This window comes from Pocillopora verrucosa, chromosome 7 (assembly GCF_036669915.1).
Source record: "Pocillopora verrucosa isolate sample1 chromosome 7, ASM3666991v2, whole genome shotgun sequence".
NCBI classification, from domain to species: domain Eukaryota; kingdom Metazoa; phylum Cnidaria; class Anthozoa; order Scleractinia; family Pocilloporidae; genus Pocillopora; species Pocillopora verrucosa.
The window spans coordinates 22126425-22145734 of NC_089318.1; the positions used below are offsets into that span (position 1 = coordinate 22126425).

The 19310-nt window shown below is 39.6% G+C and overlaps 1 protein-coding gene across 1 annotated transcript; it reads left to right on the forward strand.

The window, feature by feature from the left end:
• The first annotated feature begins 1872 nt into the window (after positions 1 to 1872).
• LOC131775234 (uncharacterized) lies at positions 1873 to 18645 on the forward strand. Its single transcript, XM_059091334.2, has 14 exons — positions 1873 to 2227; positions 3985 to 4233; positions 5025 to 5277; positions 6093 to 6311; positions 6855 to 7455; positions 7699 to 7907; positions 8430 to 8591; positions 11264 to 11487; positions 13250 to 13519; positions 14017 to 14266; positions 14580 to 14789; positions 15720 to 16122; positions 16319 to 16527; positions 18186 to 18645. Exons 1-14 carry the CDS (start codon positions 2039 to 2041, stop codon positions 18353 to 18355), a joined length of 3618 nt encoding a protein of 1205 aa, XP_058947317.2. The 5' UTR covers positions 1873 to 2038; the 3' UTR covers positions 18356 to 18645.
• Positions 18646 to 19310: the final 665 nt, after the last annotated feature.

Below are 19310 nucleotides of genomic sequence, written 5' to 3' on the forward strand. Positions count from 1 at the left end.
ATTTTTAGATAAGTTTGTAATTTGCTCAATTTTAGTGTAAAGAAACCTTCACCATTTGTCTCTAAATTTCTCGTCTTGATATAGCTGGAGACAAACCACTTCCTTCGCTCATTTCCTTCCTGGATGATACAATTGACACCACAGATTACGAAACGTAAAATTCTTCTGAAAGATGTTGATTTCAGCCGGAAATCACGCAGTCCACTCTTATAAAACACCCCGCCGGCTTTTCTACTCCCTGGCGGCATGGAGCATCAATGATGAGCGTGCTCTGATGTCATCAAAAATCCCCGACTGATCTAGTCTTGAACAGATTTGTGACTTAGTCGTTCTCCGCTAGTACTCAGCCAAATTACCTTGTCTTGATGTTTTGAAATTAATAGGAAAAAAAAGAAACAATGTTGGAGGACGAGTCAATCACTACCCGATGTTGGTATCTATGCTTACCTCTTTGCTGCGGTTAGAACACGCGCACACAAGGCACACAGGGCACAAATATCGTCTATTGCGCACGTGTCACGAACGTTTTCTTCCAGAGTTCCCATTGTTTTCAGCAAGCTACATGACTGTTCCCACCTAATTTTTAGTCCCAGTTTGTTGTTTTCATTCCTTTCAATCTTATCCAAACTTTAAAATCTTCGCTCCAGCCCTGTTTATTATTACCTCCTAAGTGTTTTCATATCCTGCCATGTTGATATTTTGACGGCCGAATTACACCGAGGTAAGATATCGAGGCTTATCTCTCGGAACTTGACACGCGATATGCTCGAAGAATTTTTACGAGATTATTTTGTTTCCAAACTAAACTTTCTTGTTATCTATGACGAGTGTAAATTATCTCAATGAAACCTGGTTGAGAGGGATACAAAAACAAATAGTCATATAGATTCCAGCGACTTGAAGTCAAATATAATGTTTGATTTAGCTCGAGGCGGCATTGAGCTGGATTTCCGCTCTTGTCGAAACTTTCCTTGAAGAAACTAGAAAAATGAGCAGGCAGTGGTTAAGTCAGCGAAAAATACTAAATTGCAATCAATTTCTGCAAAAGCAGGCTCTAAGTATCTTGTATCTGTTGTATTCAATGAACGTAAACTTTACGTTTCACTTTCACACACCTGTTTCTGACTCTGGAAATTGATGATCGAAAATATCTTTGTGATGTCAGCACATCATCCAAAAAGGAGATTCTATTACGCGTCTCTATCTTCTAGAATTATTCCATTATCACCTTAAACACCCGATTCTTTTGAAAACTAGTTTATATAGGAATGCTCAGCAGTAAGAAAGAGGGAATGTCGAATAACATGTTAAGGAGTTGTGACGTGTTAACGTAGGTGAAATTGGCTCGACAACAGGGGAAATTAAATTTTAATGGAAGGTCAACTATGTGCGGTACAGATCAAATTTGATATGATCTTATTAATCACTCGTCTCTCGAAATATCAGTTTCTTCAGCATATAAAATAGGACATAGAAACTGGGACTGATAAAACTACAACTTTCTCGAATTTTCAAAGGCAATCAATTAAAACCTAGTTCTGTTTACATTTTTTTTGTCAGATACAGACATCAGCTTCTTGAAAATGATCCTCGAAAAGGGACATACTTATCGCGCCAGTGAAGTTCCGTTGTATGATACATAGAGAAGTTATTTATTGCCGGAGATAAAAAGGAAAGTTGCTTCATTCATTCAAAAATCTGTATAGATTAATTTATTGAAACTTTGTAGAATGCCTCCGATCGATTTAAATACCACACCTTCAATTACAGGAAAACAATAAGTGACAGATAACAACTCAACAAACTAGATAGAAGGAGCCTATAAAAATTCCTTCGCGTATGTTATCTTGTTTATAAAGTAGTGTCACATTACAGGATTACTTTGTTTAGTCTCCGTTTCACAAACGTCTCAAGCTCGCGTAAAGGCCCTCGTGCCAAAGATACCTTGAGGTCCTTTCTACGGACAGTTGCTGTCACTTTTTGCTGATAAAGGGCCAAACTGAGGCCGTTGCTCACAGAGGCCCCTGGAAAAACCAGGATGGATTTCACGAGGTCAAAGCTGAAGATTCAAAGCTTCATTTCAACATGGCAATTCATCACCTTCTTCGCTTTACTTTGTCTGTGGTGTTGCGATCGAACCTCTGCAGGACCAATTGCACGTATTATCAACGATCCTAGCAAGCCACCCAAAGAACTAATCGATAAAGTGAACACCGAATTCTGTTTCGTAAGTGATCATAACCTTCGTATGAGGGAGTTTAGTTTCTATCTGTAGGCTTCAGTTGGAGCGTGCAGACCCTACACGCAGATAGCTCATTGTGACATAGGTTCAGACAGGTTATCAAAACAAGTTTAAGCAATGCATAAAATCTCTCCGGGACACTCACATGTCGTTAGAAAAAAAATCCTACCCTTTTCCTTCTACAAACTGGGAAATGCTCTTTGCGCTGGCTGTTGTCGTTGATCAAAGACACTTCCGCCGATTCTCACGTCCCATGGGAATATGAACATGTCTAAAATCGTAGAAACGTTTCATTCAACGCGTAATGTCTACAATCGCTAAGTACCAAAATATGAAAAAAAATTCGCAACTACGTTTTATCAAATGTTGCTTATAGCATCAAGTTTGAAGTTGAAGAAATAGAAGTGTGGTTAAAAATCTGTGATAATGATTTTCTCGCTAATAACGCCGTAGTAAGGGGAGGTCAGAGACTTTCAAACATATGTATGGGGAAAAGGGGCCCGCATGGAAAATTTAAAATCAGCCACGCCGTGAATTTTCGGTATTCATGTTCAAATAGGCTGGGCCCTACTCTAAACAGCCAGACTATATGGTATGTGAAGGCGTATGCACAGTTGAAAGCATCGCTTTGCTCTGGGGAAAAAATCCTTTATAAAATCCACGTAATAAGCTTATGGCTTAGTGAGAGAGAGACTTCTGAAGTAAACAGAAACTCTTTCTACTCTTGACGTTTCTAAGGCTATTCTCCAAGAAGGCGCTTGTATAGAATATTTTGTTGAAACCGGCTACGAAAATATTAGAGACTTAAGCCCGATTGATTTATTAGTATAAGATTTTTTCGGGCTTCTTTTCGTGATTTTTGCCTATCGGTAACAAGAAATAGAATAGGATTATGGTATTTCCACACATCCGATTATCTCGGATGTTCGTCCTTCGTAAAATCGGTTGACAAAACCCTCGCTGCTCGTTGAATTTTGCTTATCGTGAAAAAGAAACACAACAACCTCTAATATAATATCTATCCATTCCACTGTTGATACATCAAACGCTCTCTCAGATCTGCTGCAACCTGTTATCTATTGGCAGGGCGATCTTGCGTGATTTTTAGTTCGCGTGGACGACCTCAAGTATGATTTAACACGAGCCGCTTTAAGGCGCGGCATTTTTTGTCAAAAAAAGTGATATTTTGAACATACTCATGTTTTAGGTTTTGGAACGCCCTTTAAAAACAGGCTTCTTTAATTTATCGTTGGCCGAATTTGAGGTTGCGTTGAGATTCGTCTTGTGTGACGTAAAATTCAAAGTCAGCATTCAACACTGGAGTGAATAATCAGCTCAAGCATTATCTTTGTGAAAGCTGCTATTAGCATTTCGGCAAGAGCTAATTCAGCCAAAAGTAACGCAGAAGTATTCCCCTCATTAAAAAAAAAAACCCTTCTTACTCCAGTTTTAGAGTACAAAAAGCAACCTAACCATTCGAGAAATGCCTCTTTCCACGGCGCTAATGATGAGAGCCTGGACATAGGCTGTGACGACGCCTGAAGGGGTTAAGCGCCAATATTCAAAATGGCGGCGTTCAAAGTGGGTGTAAGGAGTCTTAAAGGGAGTTAAGTAAAAAAAATTGTTGCGTGGTATTTTGTAGATTAAAATCCTTAAATGACTTGAGTGGATTTTTTCAGGCTCCCATTTCCTTTCGTTCCACTGAAAAGTTATTGACTTGAACTGACTCATTTCTTTCTCAGAAATGGATGGAAAAGTATGGGATTAAAAAACCCGGACAGGCCGTCAATTTCACGGACATGATTGCAAAAATTCAGTACCGGGGTGGACTAAACGTAACTGGAAAGTTGGACTATGAGACCAAAAAGCTTTTTGTGCTACCACGATGTGGCGTCCGGGAGCAAGAAGACGAGAACCAAGTGCACAGCTCACTTGAATCAAGAAGAAGAATTAAACGGTATACTAAACAAGGGACAGAATGGAAAAAAAGAGTAAGTGAAATTTAAATAGCTTTTTGGTGTACAAAGTGCGGTTTTTGTACACGTGGGGTTTATGCGCCGATCAATTCGAAGCTGCAACACCCCAACCCACGGATATTTGACCGTCGTCCGTGCCCGGAGAAGGAATACTTAAACGTAACTTGGCTCGGGTGGGAAATTTGAAGTGGAAGTGTATACAAGTGTTATATCTTCAATTATGCTGGAGTTTAAGATAAATACTTAACATCCGCGCGCGAATACCTTAGAACAAATGGTCTGCAAGGTCTAGTTTTTAATTCCCGGTCAATGTGTAGAAAGTAACAGTCGCTCATTTTGCCTTTTCCAAGAAAGATTGGGTGAGGCATTTGAACAAACCAATCTTCAAAAGGTTCAAATACTCAGGGGGTTGCCCGGATGGGGGATATTTAAGCTTCGATTTGATCGACTCGTTATTTCCTCCAATGAAGCTGTTTCCCTTAATAGTATATAATACTACACTATTGAACCTGAACGTTGAACCTTCGCGACCATTCACACTCTAACAGCAAAAGAAAACCAGAAAGATAGAAAAGAAACTGAAAAACGAAAAAAAGTCCCAAAGCAATTATAACTCGCGCAGTTTCATGTTGTACAAGAAATTTCTCCGACCTAGCATTATTTTGCGTTCTGTAAGAAAATCCTTTCTCCCTACCAAAACAGTACCTGGCAGGAATATCTTGATAAGGGTTGGTGATCTTATAATAATGTGAAGGTTTATCTAAACTGTTTAACAAAAGTAATTTTTGCTCTTCTCTCTTTTAAAGAACCTTACTTACCGTTTCTTGACACCCACAAAAGATCTTCCTGTCGACATCCAGAGAGACATTCTTCGAAAAATGATCAAAAAATGGGCAGACGTCAGCACCCTGACCGTCCGGGAGCAAACTGATCCATCAGTGCCTAATGACGATGTGGAGATACTCATTTCATTTGTTGCAGGCTACCATTTTGATCCGTACCCCTTTGACGGCGCAGGAGGAACATTAGCGCATGCGTATTACCCGCACAATAACAGAGGTTAGTATCAACACCTTCAATCAAGGCTGTATTTAGTCGATTAAACGCAGTTCGTTTAATAAGTCTTATTGCCTCTTGTTATCAGTTACCAGTGATGGTGTAGATTGACAAGAAGCACCATGCGTGCAAATTCTTTTATCATTTAATTCTCGAATGAACCCGATTTTTGGCAGACTCACTGCGGCGTTTATTGGTAATTTTGCTCCCATCTATGGATTTCATTCGAAATCGGTGTTTATTGATAATTGTCCTTCGAAAAAGGATGTTAATACACTGGAGAATGGGGTTTTATAGTCATTTTGCATCCGTATATGGCCTTTATTGATAACTTTTTCCACCTCCGATGGTCAATCGAGGGAAGCGTATTTGAAGGCTGCATAAACCTGCTAAGATATAAAATACTTTAGAGCTGTTTGGACACTGTATCTATGACGAAATCTTTTATTCCATGGCTTGGTGAAATGGAGTGTGTGTGATTGTGGATATTTCGCTCTCACACACATGTAACTTTAACAGTTCTGATACTAATCTTGACAAGAAACGATGATTTTTCTTAGGAGATCCATTACTAAAGGTTCACAGGATGAAAGAACGTTTTCTTGCTTAACAGTTCCTATAATTCCACAGAAAATTAGACAGAGATGCTCGATCATGTGGAATTTTACCCAGAAGTCAATCACCAGCTCCTCCAGTCCCGCCCGATATCATCGCAAAGCAAAACAAAAAACACCTATGTAATTCCCCAAGCCATGGCAAGTTTATTTTCAAGTTGTCATTTTATATCACCGTTTTTCAAAAGATAATTTCCTTCCTAGGCTTGTCCGGTGACGCTCATTTTGATGACGATGAGCTGTTTACCACGGGAACACCAAATGGCATCAACCTAGACTGGGTGGCGGTTCACGAATTTGGACACAGCATGGGTCTGGAACACTCCAACGTACGAGAATCCATTATGTACCCTTGGTACAAGGGTTATTTTCCTAATATCGAGCTTACTGAGGATGATATCCTTGGTATACAAGACATTTATGGTAAGTGCCCCGGAGTAAAAGCACGGAACTCAACTCGCTCCTGTCGATCCAGAAATTGGGATGCCTAGATCAGAAACTCATTCGGTGTCCGGTAATGGTGCCATCGCGATTACAAATACTTTTACTCCGTCTTATACGTCAAGCAAGTATCATTATTTGGGTTCGATAGATCGCTGCCTCAGTAAGCCTCTCAGTGGCAAGGTGGTGGAGTATCTGAGGCGGTTGGGGTATACAATAGGTTTGCAAAAAAAAAACTGAGAGTTCCCATTTTCTTACGGCGCGGCAATTAAGTTTCACATCTTCATTGAAAATTATGCAAATTTGTTTGTGGCCTACAGAATGGTTCCAAATTTTTATCTTCTCTTTGGTCATTAATGAATTGTAGAAAAGCCTACTACGACGATACGTTCTACTCAAACAAATCCTCCGACAATGCCCTTTTTGTGGATTTTATGTCTTCTTATGATACTCATGATTATGATTCATCACGTGTGCAAATGTTTAAACATGCGACTGATCATTATCGTTGAATTCATCTTGTAGGTAAACCACCAACTACAAGTCCTCCAACAACGACCAGTCCTCCAACAACCACAAGTCCACCAACAACAACCACTCCTCCGACTACCACCGAAGCGACGACAACCAACCCTCCGACTACCACCGAAGCGACGACAACCACCCCTCCGACTACGACCGAAGCGACGACAACCACCCCTCCGACTACCACCGAAGCAACGACAACCACCCCTCCGACCACCACCGAAGCGACGACAACCACCTCTCCGACTACAACTGAAGCGACGACAACCAAGCTCCCTACAACGACGGAAGCGACGACACCTAAAGCAACAACGATGGCCACGACTAAGCCCACGACCAAAACATTTACAGAGAAACCAACTACCCCTGATATACAACCAGTTCTTGATATTTGCAAAGTGTCGAAGTTTGACGCTTTCTTGATGGGCACGGATGGTAGGACATACGTGTTCAGTGGAGAATATTTTTGGTCGTTATCTCCAGACCTCGAGATTTATCAGGGCCCAATGAAGATCAAATCAAAATGGAGGGAACTCCAGACACCAATCAACAGCGTGTATGCCAATTCTAACAGAAGGACTGTGTTTTTTAAAGGAAGCCTGTAAGTTTACTTTACTCAACTGTTGACTGCCACTAGCCCAAAAACTCTTGATACTGACTAAGTTATTCACATTTTTCCACCTTGGCGTAAGTTAAATTGTGTTTCTTATGAGTGCTCTGTGGCTTTCTTTTTTAAGGTAACGTTTCCAGCTTTTCTTATTTCCATTAGCCGTTGTAATAAGTTTATTTTATTTAGGCGAAAAGCGTTCTTTATCTTCAACTGCATCGTTTTTAATTTTGACAGATACTGGAAGTATTATGGTTTCATTCTCGAGGAAGGCCCCAGAGAGATAACTCGCTTCGGCCTGCCTTCGTCACTGACTGATCCTGATGCAGCATTTGTTTGGGGAGGCAATGGCAAGACGTATTTCTTCAAAGGGAATAATTACTGGCGGTACAACGAGTTCAAAAAAATCGCAGACGATAATTATCCAAGACCTATTTCAGTTTGGGGTAAGGTATCTTTACTTCGAAAATTGACTGGTCTGTCATTTCAAATGTGTTTTACATGAAGTAAACTGCGCTTGATTGCTTATGCAAATAGAATGTTTGCATGCTTGAGCAACGTTACTCTGGTAGAGTTTATACTCATTTTCTTCAAGTCCTAAAAAAGAACGGAAAAAGGAAGGGACTAAGTGATAAATTACCGTCTGGTAAAAGAGCTATTGTTTCTCGACCGGAATAACTGCATAACTTGACCTTTTACAACCATAGGAAATTCGTGGTCAGAAAATAGTAAACAGAAATTAAAAGGGCGCGATAAAATTTGTAAGTTTTTCCGTCAAGAGGACCACTGACAATAAACATTATTTACTGGTCGACTGATTAGCCTGTGTGTGTTTTGAATTTTATTCATTCAAAAATTCATAAAGAAACCGTCATTCCAATTTTACGTGTGTTGATCCTGGCAGCGTGCTGGACGCTTCTTTCATCTGAAACTAGAGAAACTGATTTGCTTTTTGATTAACATTCAAGGTCTTCCTCACCAAGTGGACGCAGCCATTACATGGAAAGGAAATCGCAGAACCTATTTCTTCAGAAACAGCGAGTATTGGAAGCTAGATGATGGCGCCCTTAGAATGGTGTCTGGATACCCGCGTATTATCGGCCCTGCTTGGATGCGATGCATTGACATATAAACAGGTTGAAAATGAGAATTTATTGTGAATTTTCCCTTCACAACAAGGAAAGAACAAAATTCTTAGAATTTTATGACCATCGTTCATACAATTTAGATAAGCCCGGTTAGTTTAAGCTTCAGTTACACAAGTAAGAAATTATTATCACCATCTTATCATTTTTCTTATTCTATTAACAAGGAATTATTTGTTATTGGCCAAGGAAAGGGATACTTGTTGCGAAACCAGTCAAGCTCGGAAAACTTGCTGAAATGAAATTAAAGTTTCCGAAGCGCTCTGCAAAATGTGTTTGATGGGACGTATCATACAAAAAGATATCCGCCTTGAAAGAGTTTTACACTAGACAAAATTCTATTTTTAAAAAACCGGCGCTTCATCTTTTCGTGAAGTTGAATGCCAGTTGAGCCCGCGAGAACTGCTAAAATATTCCAATCGAGGGTTCAAGCCGCCATACTGAATTAATTTAAACGTTCAAAGCTTGGAGCGAGTAAAACGTGTACTGGAGAGTGTACTGGGTTAGAGTGAGTTCGACAAATCTTCTTCGATTGATCGATTTGTTAAAGGAAATCACATCTGAAACCATGTTTATACTGATAAATATTTCGCTTCTCCCAACAGATCATCTATTTTGAACCCCCCCCCCCCCCCACCCCGAAGAAAAATAGTATCGCATGCTTTGACTGCTACATAATCAACTTACAAGTAAAGATGAGAAAATAAACCTTTTCAAATAATCAATTGCGGATTGATTTATTGCTTGACTGATCGACATTTTCTTGTCCTTCAATTGTCATCGTCATCAGCGAAAAGAGCTTGCGTATCATTCAAAGCCAAAAAGGGAACTGAAAAACCTCACGAAAACCTCACGAAAACAAGAAAGCACAACTCAGACAGTCAGATTACTTAAAAGAGGAATTTATATAAGGAAAGGGTAAATTAAGGTCACGACCGAATTGATTTTTTGAAATACTATGCTGTGTATCTCAAACAACATGTTGTGAACGTTTTCAGGCTCAAATCGCATAAACAAAGAACGTCCAGCCCCAGCCCCTAAGTTGCACATTCTTATAATAAAATAAGAAAAACGAGTGTATACTGCTATGAAATAAAGTTCGGAAAACAATGGGTTCTTGAACTATTTGTGGCTCACATTAATAATAATAATAATAATAATTACTTTATTTAAGGAGGGTATAACACACAACAGTAATTCAACTGATGAACTAATGGTCCTCGATCTTAAAAGTACCGTAATAAGAATTAAAATGTATTCGAGGATTATAAAACTGGTCAATGGAGAATTATAAAACTAGATTATAAAACTGGTCATTGAGAATTGAATAACCTTGGAATGGGTCAACTTGATTGATACAGGGGGAATGTTTGGAATGTAAGTAGCACCCTACGGGACGACTTTCTTTGTAAAAAAAATGCCGAGACCACCATCACGATTTGTTTTCCTTGGATCAAATCAAACCAGTACAAAGTCAAAAAAGGATCAACTTCGGCAGCTATATTTAGGATACTCAAATAATTCCCCTTTTGTTTGCATTTGTACCAAGTAAGGTGAAGTTAGTTGTAGCATTAGTCCTACTCAGGCGACAAGTGAGGTACGTACGTGAATAGTAAAGAAAAATTTTGACGTAAATCACACCGTTTAGGCCAAAATACGTCTCAGTTATGCTATGATCCTCTTCATTGACTAAAGGAAGGTCTGGGGCTGAAAATGGGCTTCACAAAAATATTGTTATATAAACAGCCATGTTCAATGACCTTACGTTTGATGCCGGAAAAGTCATGCTGAAATCGGCCTTCTAAATAAGCTATTTTGATTTTGGTACCAGTAGAGTGAACAACGGAGAAATAATAGTATACACGAATACCCATCCCTTCAGCTATTTTGCTAAATTGGCACTGCGTATACAAAAGTTCCTTGATGATGCTTATTCGTAACTGCCCAATCCGAAATAAAATACGAAAAACACTTAAAAGGGGCGATGAGGTTGAAAATTGTTTAAGACATCTCAGCAGTTATTCAATTACCTTCCAACTCTCAGTCTGTCCACCTTTTTAACTGTTTCATGGAGATTGTAACTTTACACTAAGAGTTCTGTCTTGCAGATTTTTGGGAGCTATTGACATCCAAAGAAATTATTTGGTGGCTTATTGATTCCAGATTGATTTGCATTGGTTTGCGTCGACCGGCCTCGAAGGTTGGTGACTTGCAGTTCATACTGGTTGATTTCGATCATCACTTCTAATCGGATTGCTCATTTCCCCTCGCAACACTTGACCCAACAAATCTCTGTTTACTGTCTTAGTAGAATCGAGTAATGAATCAGTGATGTTCCTCTGAGGGCCTCAATGCTTTCATGTCTTTGCACACGTGGTAAAAAACCACAGGCGGCATAAATTACATCCTGCTTCTGAGATCGCTATCGCCAGTAATCTAAGTACACAAATATCAAAGAACACCGGCCACGAGAGGGAATAATTTGTTTTTGATTACATAGAAATTGAGTATTAAGTATCTTGGCTAATTAATTTCAAATGCAAGTTTAAGTGCCCGAAGCTCTTTCGTGAAAACCTCTAAATCTTAATAATCTCATTCTGTCATCGAGGCAAACTTTGTTTGCTTCATTGTTTACTCTTTACAGACCGGACCTTAAGTCAAAGTTCAAGTTGGAGTTTTGCATTTGTGCGCTTTGGTCATGAGTTTCAAGAAGTCGTCGATTCTTTCTATAGATCTGAGATCTCCATGGCATTTACTCACAGTTGGTTTGTTAATTAACTGTTGGTATAGTGAATGCACCTCAGCAGCGCCCCTTCCTTTCCCAGACTCAAGCAAACCGTCAGTAGCAGTCGTTGATGCAGTGACACTTAAAGACGCCGAGGTATTGTGACTTTTTACGCGCTTGTTTTTCCAACTTCTGCATCGCATATTCTTCACTGGGATCAAACCACTCTCTAAAATAATGACTGGGAATCAACACCAATAAATATAAAACTGTAAGCAAGACGCTTCATTTCTTCCCCCTCCCTCTCCGTCCCGCATAAGTATCGGTTGTCTTCTTTGTAGTTAATCTTACTAGCATGGAGTTTGTGCAGCGTTGTTATTTCAGTTACGTATAGGGGTGCTCCTGTTTCGGTGGGAGAGTATAACAAGATTTTTTGGTTTTACCAACTGAGTTTAAAGATTTACATTGGTCACCATAAAGAGTTTATAAAGCTAACGTTTCGAGCGTTAGCCCTTCGTCAGAACGAGTCCAGTTACAGCCGAGAAAAGGTACTTTCAAATACGAAGAAAGGTAAAAAGAAAAACTCTTTTGCACCTCTGAGAACATTACCTTTATTCATTGTAAGAAAAAAACTTTAATGTTGAAACAAATCTTGCATTTTCATTGCTCTGATGGTAGGATATTTGGTCCATGCTAACTGAGAATTTCTTTCCTTGCCAAAAGGAATTTCCTTAACTGTGATAAATATTCAAATGTTTTCTTTAGTTTGGAGAACGATTTATCAAAATCTGTTGGCCTGTAGTATGCTTTACCATTTTGACAATGACTTGTTTGTTTTTCCAACGTCTGTATCATATATTCTTTTTGTTGTTTTGGGTAAGTTCTAATCGCCCATTGGGAAGGCAAGCAGACGCATCTGTTGCCAAGACGTTCATTGACATATCACCAAACGGAAGCTTCGCGAACTTTAATTCTTGGGTTGTTTCCGATTGGTATCTTACTAAGGCATCACAAAGCTTACTGGGGTAGCACACGCCAAACACAGTATACTCTGGGCATTTATTTAGAATTTCTGTAATGGAGAGGCAAGCATCGCAACTATTTTGGTAAACCTCCCCAGGACTCATTTGCCACCATGCTATCAGTTAAAAATTTCGGGAATCGATCTCCAACCGAAGTTGGCTAGTAAAAAAATGATTTTCGAACATGTGTTGCGGACATACCAACCAATTTATAAATTTCCGTCCTCACATAATGCTAAGAGTTTAATGAAGCATTCTCTATCTGGCCTAAGACTGACCTCATTATTAATTTTTATTATGTTATAATGACATGAACGTTCATTCAAATTTCGAGGTGTTTGTTCATCTTCTGCCTCCAAAAACATACTGGAGTAAGTAACTTAAGACGACTTTGGCCTTTGAAAGAAAAACATTGTTTTTCGTGCAAATATCACTTGATTTCGGTATCCTTTCATCGATCTCGAGTAGAAATGCCAGTACAGCTCTACCAAGTTCAGTTCTACGGCTAAAACACTTCCTAGATGGGCTGTGAGGGCTTACTCTTCATGATCAAAAGGCAGTCTCCTTACAGATGTTGCAGATGAAGAAGGATGATGACCATACCATCACTCAAACTTTGGTTGAATTACTTTGTTATTTTCGCAACAGCCATCTCAGAGAGGGAAGACGTAAATCCACCAAAAATATGTTTCAAGCTTAACAACTTGCTGCCGACTATTGCCTCGTTATCCTACATAACACTTTACCTCTATCATGATCCTTCATTTGCTTGCTCTTGATTTTCTAATGGCCAGATTCATAGAAATTTCCTCGGTCTTTCCTCTAATGCTTTTATGTCCATGAATCCAAATATGTCTCAGTATATTACTAAGTGAAAGTTGAAATTCCTTTGTCAGGAATGGATAAAAAAATACAAGATATTATCTGGGGTAAGACCGAGTGCGCCAACTCCTGGACTCGAAAAAGAAATTGCTTTAGTTCAGCGCATGGCTGGAATAAATGTCACTGGAGAGTTGGACTTTGAGACCAAAAAGTTGTTCGTGATTCCTAGATGTGGAAACACAGGGGAAGCAAATGAGTTATCCCTCTATGGTGAAGCAAGACAAAGAAGGAGAAAACGTGATTCTATCGACGACTACCTTGCTGGAGCATGTGAGAAACTAAATGTGAGTGAAAATGAGAAATGAGAAATGTGTGAAAACGCAAATATAGTTCGTAAAGCCGACACTCATGTATAAACAGACATTCTTAATGATAATTTGACTTGCTTAGGGTAGACCACTATCGCCCAATTGATAGGTTGGCAAGATAAGTGGATTTTGTGTGACAGAGCCAAATTTAAGAGGATCTGGTCAGCTTAAGAGATTTAGTGACGGAAATAGGTATACACGAACAAAATGAAAAAATACCCTGTGTCACGCTTTGCTCAGTGGAGACGGGCGAAAAACGCACACGCAGAGGTTAAGCATCCAAGCCCAGTTAAAAGGTGCAATTGTTTGTGAACAGTTTTCATTTGCACTGGTTGAACGTAATCGGTGACTGAATTGGTTATGCTTCACTTCGCACTGTTAGGAGTGTAGAAAAGGTGAAAGGAAGGATCGCAGTTTTGTTGTCCGTTGTGATGTGTACTTCAATAATAAAACAAAATTTGCTCTTTCCGTAGAACTACATTATCAAGGAACCCTCAAATCACTTTTCTGGAGATGCTCTAGAAAGTATAATTGCTAGGCAGATTAAAATTTGGGAAAAAAGGATTCCTGGTGTAGCAAAGTGCCGTAATCGGCGCTCGAGAAACGCAGAGAAGAGAGGGGAAATAGAGATAAGCTTTGTACAACCCAACAGCAGTGATCAATATCCGTTTGATGGAAAAGGAGGAACATTTGGAGAGGTTTTTTTTTCAAATGATAGCAAAAGTAAGTTAAACACTTAGTGTTTAAACAAACTCTGATTTGTTGTTCATGTCTCATGGAACAAATAAGATTGAAGACAGGATCAGATCTTCCAAGTTACCCGTATTAATAGCTGGTAGGATGCGCTTGCCTTGCGATTCTAATTCAGTAACCAGTCACTATACCAGCCGTCGCTCCAATCCTCTTCGCCTCAATGGTAAAGCATACGAGACATGAATAAGAAAGTCGTGCGTTTTTTACTTTAACAGGCTTACTTTGCAAATTAATTTACGCGCATGTGCAAAGAATTTTCTTTATCTGTCCTTAATTTTTTGAGTTAAGGTATATTTTGATGACAGCGAACCTTTCACCACAAATACAAGCAGTGGCATGAACTTGGACTGGGTGGCTCTACATGAACTTGGCCACACCTTAGGTCTGAAACATTCCAACGTACGTTACTCCGTCATGTATCCCTGGTACCAAGGTTACTTTCCGAACCTCGAGCTTAGCCAGAGCGATATCGATCAGTTGCAAGCCCTGTTTGGTAAGTAGTAAACTGAATATTCAGGAAGAGTTTATCTCAGTTGAGGATGGAGGGCTCCCCCAATTAAGTGCAGTGAAACTACATCGAAATTAATCATATATCCACGAGTCAAAACAAAAGGAAAAATACTTGAATAAGGATACGCATAAAAATGCGACTGATTTTAGTTTTGCTTTGATTGGTTGAGAAAATGGCGATAAATTCTCTGACCAATAACTAACGGTGCATACTGAGTCAAAGTTAATGCAATCAAATAAAAAGGTTAAGTTCCTAAAGAAACTGGGGTGCTGCGTCGGTGGGAGAGTATAACAGGGTAATTTCATTTTACAAACTGAGTTGATAACGTAAATTGGCCACCAAAGAGTAAAGAGTAAAGAGTAAAGATTTTCAAAGCTGATATCAGGCTAACACTCGAAACTTCAGCTTGTAAACTCTTTACGGTAGCCAGTTTACGTTATCAACTCCGTTGATAGTACTTAATTACCCTAATGCACTCTAATTTTACGTTCTACTTTCGACTAAAAAATTGGTTTAACCTTTAAATCCCTAAGAGTGACTGGCATCTAGTTTCTCCTAATACTATTATCCCTGAATCAAGTATTAATATTATGAGAATATAGGAAACGATCTTAAGAGGTTCTTGATTGCAAACAAATTCTCCCTGTCAGTAACTTAGGAAATGTATGTAGCACAGTGTAGAGAATATGCATTCTTATGCTGGAGTGTAAAGGGTTATAAGCGGAGTAAGTTTCGTGTGCATTTTGGTCTTTGCGCGGTCTACATTAGGAAAATTAGTCACCTCAGCGTCGGTGAAAGTGGTGGAAATGAAAAAGGCCCTTTCTTTTCACCTCAACTTCGGTGAATAACTGTAAAAGATTCTTAAGACTTTACCAATAAAGATTCATGTATGATCGTTATTTCAACATTCAGGCAAACCAAGTCCGACATCAAGACCACCTGCAAGGACCAAAGCTTTAGCATTTACCGAAGTGACAACAAGTAAAGCCAGCGCAGCATTAATCACGGATAAGATTACTCACGCAGTAACTACCGCGGCAGAAACGGAGGATACGACACTAACAGTCACAGAAACACCTTCATCTTCTCCCTTTGTGGGGGATATCTGTAACATGCATAGGTTTGACTCTTTTATGATGGGCGCAGATGGCAAGACGTACGTGTTTAGTGGAGATTATTTCTGGGTACTGTCAGCTTCTCTCAGTGTCGAAGATGGCCCGCTAAAGGTAACAAGTAAATGGAAAGAACTTGAAACACCCATCAACAGCGCCTATACCAATCGAGACGGAAGGGTGGTATTTTTCAAAGGAGGCATGTAAGTAATACGATGAAACATATTCCTTTGAAAGAAACTATGCGCATTAAAGATCGGGGTTGGGTAAAAATGAAGAAAGATATTCAGTTAAAACTTGTCACCTTGCATCGACGTGCATGGAACTACACAGCATTACATTCTCCACTGTACTCCTTGATCATGACAACTTTGATTTTATTGTTGTCTTACTGCACAGATACTGGAAATATTACGGTGACATACTCGAAGAAGGTCCTGGTGACATCCGTCAAATTGGTCTGCCATCGTCACTGAGTGATCCTGATGCGGCGTTTGTTTGGGGAGGCAATAAAAAGACGTATTTCTTCAAAGGGAATAACTACTGGCGATATAACGAGTTCAACAAAGCTGTGGATAAAAATTATCCAAAGTCTATAATTGCTTGGGGTAAGAGAAAATCACAAGACTTGAATTGGTCCTTATTGTTTGATTTCTTGTCTGTTTCCTTTTCTCGACGGATTGGGAAACACTGCGACCTGAGTTTATGAAGGACGCAATATATATTAAAGTTCACACGGCAACCAGGTGGACAATCAGACATAGTTTGAAGCTACACTGGTTTGCAGATATAATGAATGTAACCGAAGAAGTTACAATTCATAGACCCAACGTTTCGACACTCCTGTCTAGTGCCTTCATCAGGGGTGATCTAAACGCTGCAACAAGAGGTCCTTTTATATGATAACTAATTAGCGGCCTTTTTTCTGACGAGGTGTAAATAGGCGTCAGGAAGCAGACCGCCATCGTCACGATTTAAAGGAGCGTGGGCGGAGTTAATGTGCCAAGCCTCCAAACAAAGGCGCTGGTGGTAACGCCGATTAGTAGTGATAATTTTAGAATTATCCCACCCAATTGTATGGTTGGTTAGGCAAGTATGCTCCGATAAAGCTGAATTTTCCTTTTTGCAAAGAAAAACCGCTTTTTGGTGCTCTTTTAACCGTGTACCAAACTGGCGTTTGGTCTGTCCGATGTATTCGTTATCACAGTCATTGCAAGGAATAGAATAAATGGCGTCGGTTCGTTGTTCTTTCGTGACAGGATCCTTAGGTTTGGCGAAAATATGCCCCAAAGTCTGAAAAGGTTTTTGAGCAACTTTAACGTTGTGGCTATTCAAAATTCTCTTGATGGGTTCAGTAACACCCTGTATGTAAGGAATAACAGCAAAACCAGTCGCTGGTTCCCTTTCATCAAGAGCGTTACTATTTGTAACTGGTTTTTGGCAGTTACGGAGAAAAGTTTTTGTATAGCCATTTGCCTTTAGGACATTGGAAACATATTTCCTCTCCTCAGCCTTCGAATCGAGTGATGATGGTAGACAATCAGCCCTCCTAAGTAAAGTTTTGGCTACAGACTTTTTACTAATCGGCGTTACCACCAGCGCCTTTGTTTGGAGGCTTGGCACATTAACTCCGCCCACGCTCCTTTAAATCGTGACGATGGCGGTCTGCTTCCTGACGCCTATTTACACCTCGTCAGAAAAAAGGCCGCTAATTAGTTATCATATAAAAGGACCTCTTGTTGCAGCGTTTAGATCACCCCTGATGAAGGCACTAGACAGGAGTGTCGAAACGTTGGGTCTATGAATTGTAACTTCTTCGGTTACATTCATTATATCTGCAAACCAGTGTAGCTTCAAACTATGTCTGACGCAATATATGTTCACAGTTTTTCAAAATTTTTTGCGATGTTAGACTCGGCGCTTTCGATAGTGCATGTCGAAACAGAACAAGGGCCACTTGTCATATCCGAACCTGATAACTTTGAACCTAGCTAATTGCCTTGTAAGGTTTTCCGCAGTGGTAGCATGTGGGAGCTCGATAACTGAAGGGTGTGGTGTTCTGCCGTCCCACGCTAGTCACATAAACGAATAACAACTTTCTTTATTCGACGACCAAGTTCAGAATTTACAATCTTCTCAATTTTGTCCAATTCTCTCAAGTTTCAAACCATCAATTATGGTTTGGATACCGTTTATGGACAAAGGTAGAAGGCTACCGTGCAATGGGTTTTCATTTATTTAATCTGTGTTTAACATGACGTTTAAGGTTTGCCACACAACATGGACTCTGTCATGACCTGGAATGGGAATGAGAGGACATATTTCTTCAAAGATGACGAGTATTGGAGGCTTGATGATGGTTGGCTTGAGTTGGAAAGAGGATATCCTCGCAGCATTACCCCAGTTTGGATGAAATGTGAAACGGGGTCGCCATAGATGATCCCACCCGTCGTCAAATGTTTTTGAACATGTACGGGAAAGAAGTAGTTTCTCAAGACACCAGTGTGCAGAATATTAGTTAATTGGTAGAACATTGGCCATTTAAACTTCGTAAACCCTTAAAACCCTTTCCGCGCTTTTTCCTCTATGCCAATTATGAAGTAAAATTTGGCGAAGGTTTCGCATCGTCAAAGCATCGTGTGCATTGTCACAATATTCTACAAGATGGCAGTATAAGTTGGAAAATTGTTGAAAATAAATTTGGCCAAGATGGTTGGCCGGAGAGCCTCGGTGTCGATGTCGTCTCCTCTCCTCGCTTATCTTGAATGAAAAATGGGAAATTCAGGAGAACATAGTGGTATTTGACTCTTTTCCTTTTTCGATACGAGAGGGGTTTACTGACTCTACTGTCTTCTGGAACTGTTACTTTTTTTTTTGGGAATGTGACAATCCTAAGCGAAATGAGGCAGCCTTCTTGAAGATGTTATCGGATCGGCTTGTCTGAGTTATGACCCATATATAGCTCAAGAAAAAGATGTAAATGTAATTTTTGAGTATGACTAAATTACGTAACAAAACCAATTGTGCTTAAACTAAGATAACAAGCCGTTATGCATTTTGAATTTCTAATTGGGTGCAATATCTCGTATAAATTGTGACATGAACGAGGCCACAAACAAATTTAGCCCATTAACAACTGTAATAGCGAAGCCAAGCTCGATTATCACCAACATCATGGAGAGGTGTACACCTTTTTAAAAAGAAAAGTTGGAGCTAAAACTCTGACAGGTGGGATACTCACTAAATCTGGAAGATAATGTGCAAAATAGGCAATGACGTTGAAGACTGAAAGGCTCGAAAAAAAAAGCTGAACGTAATATCATTTCTCAAAATGAAATAGAAATTAAGAAATTTTTAAAATAATCTTGTTATCCACACGAAAAATTTAACG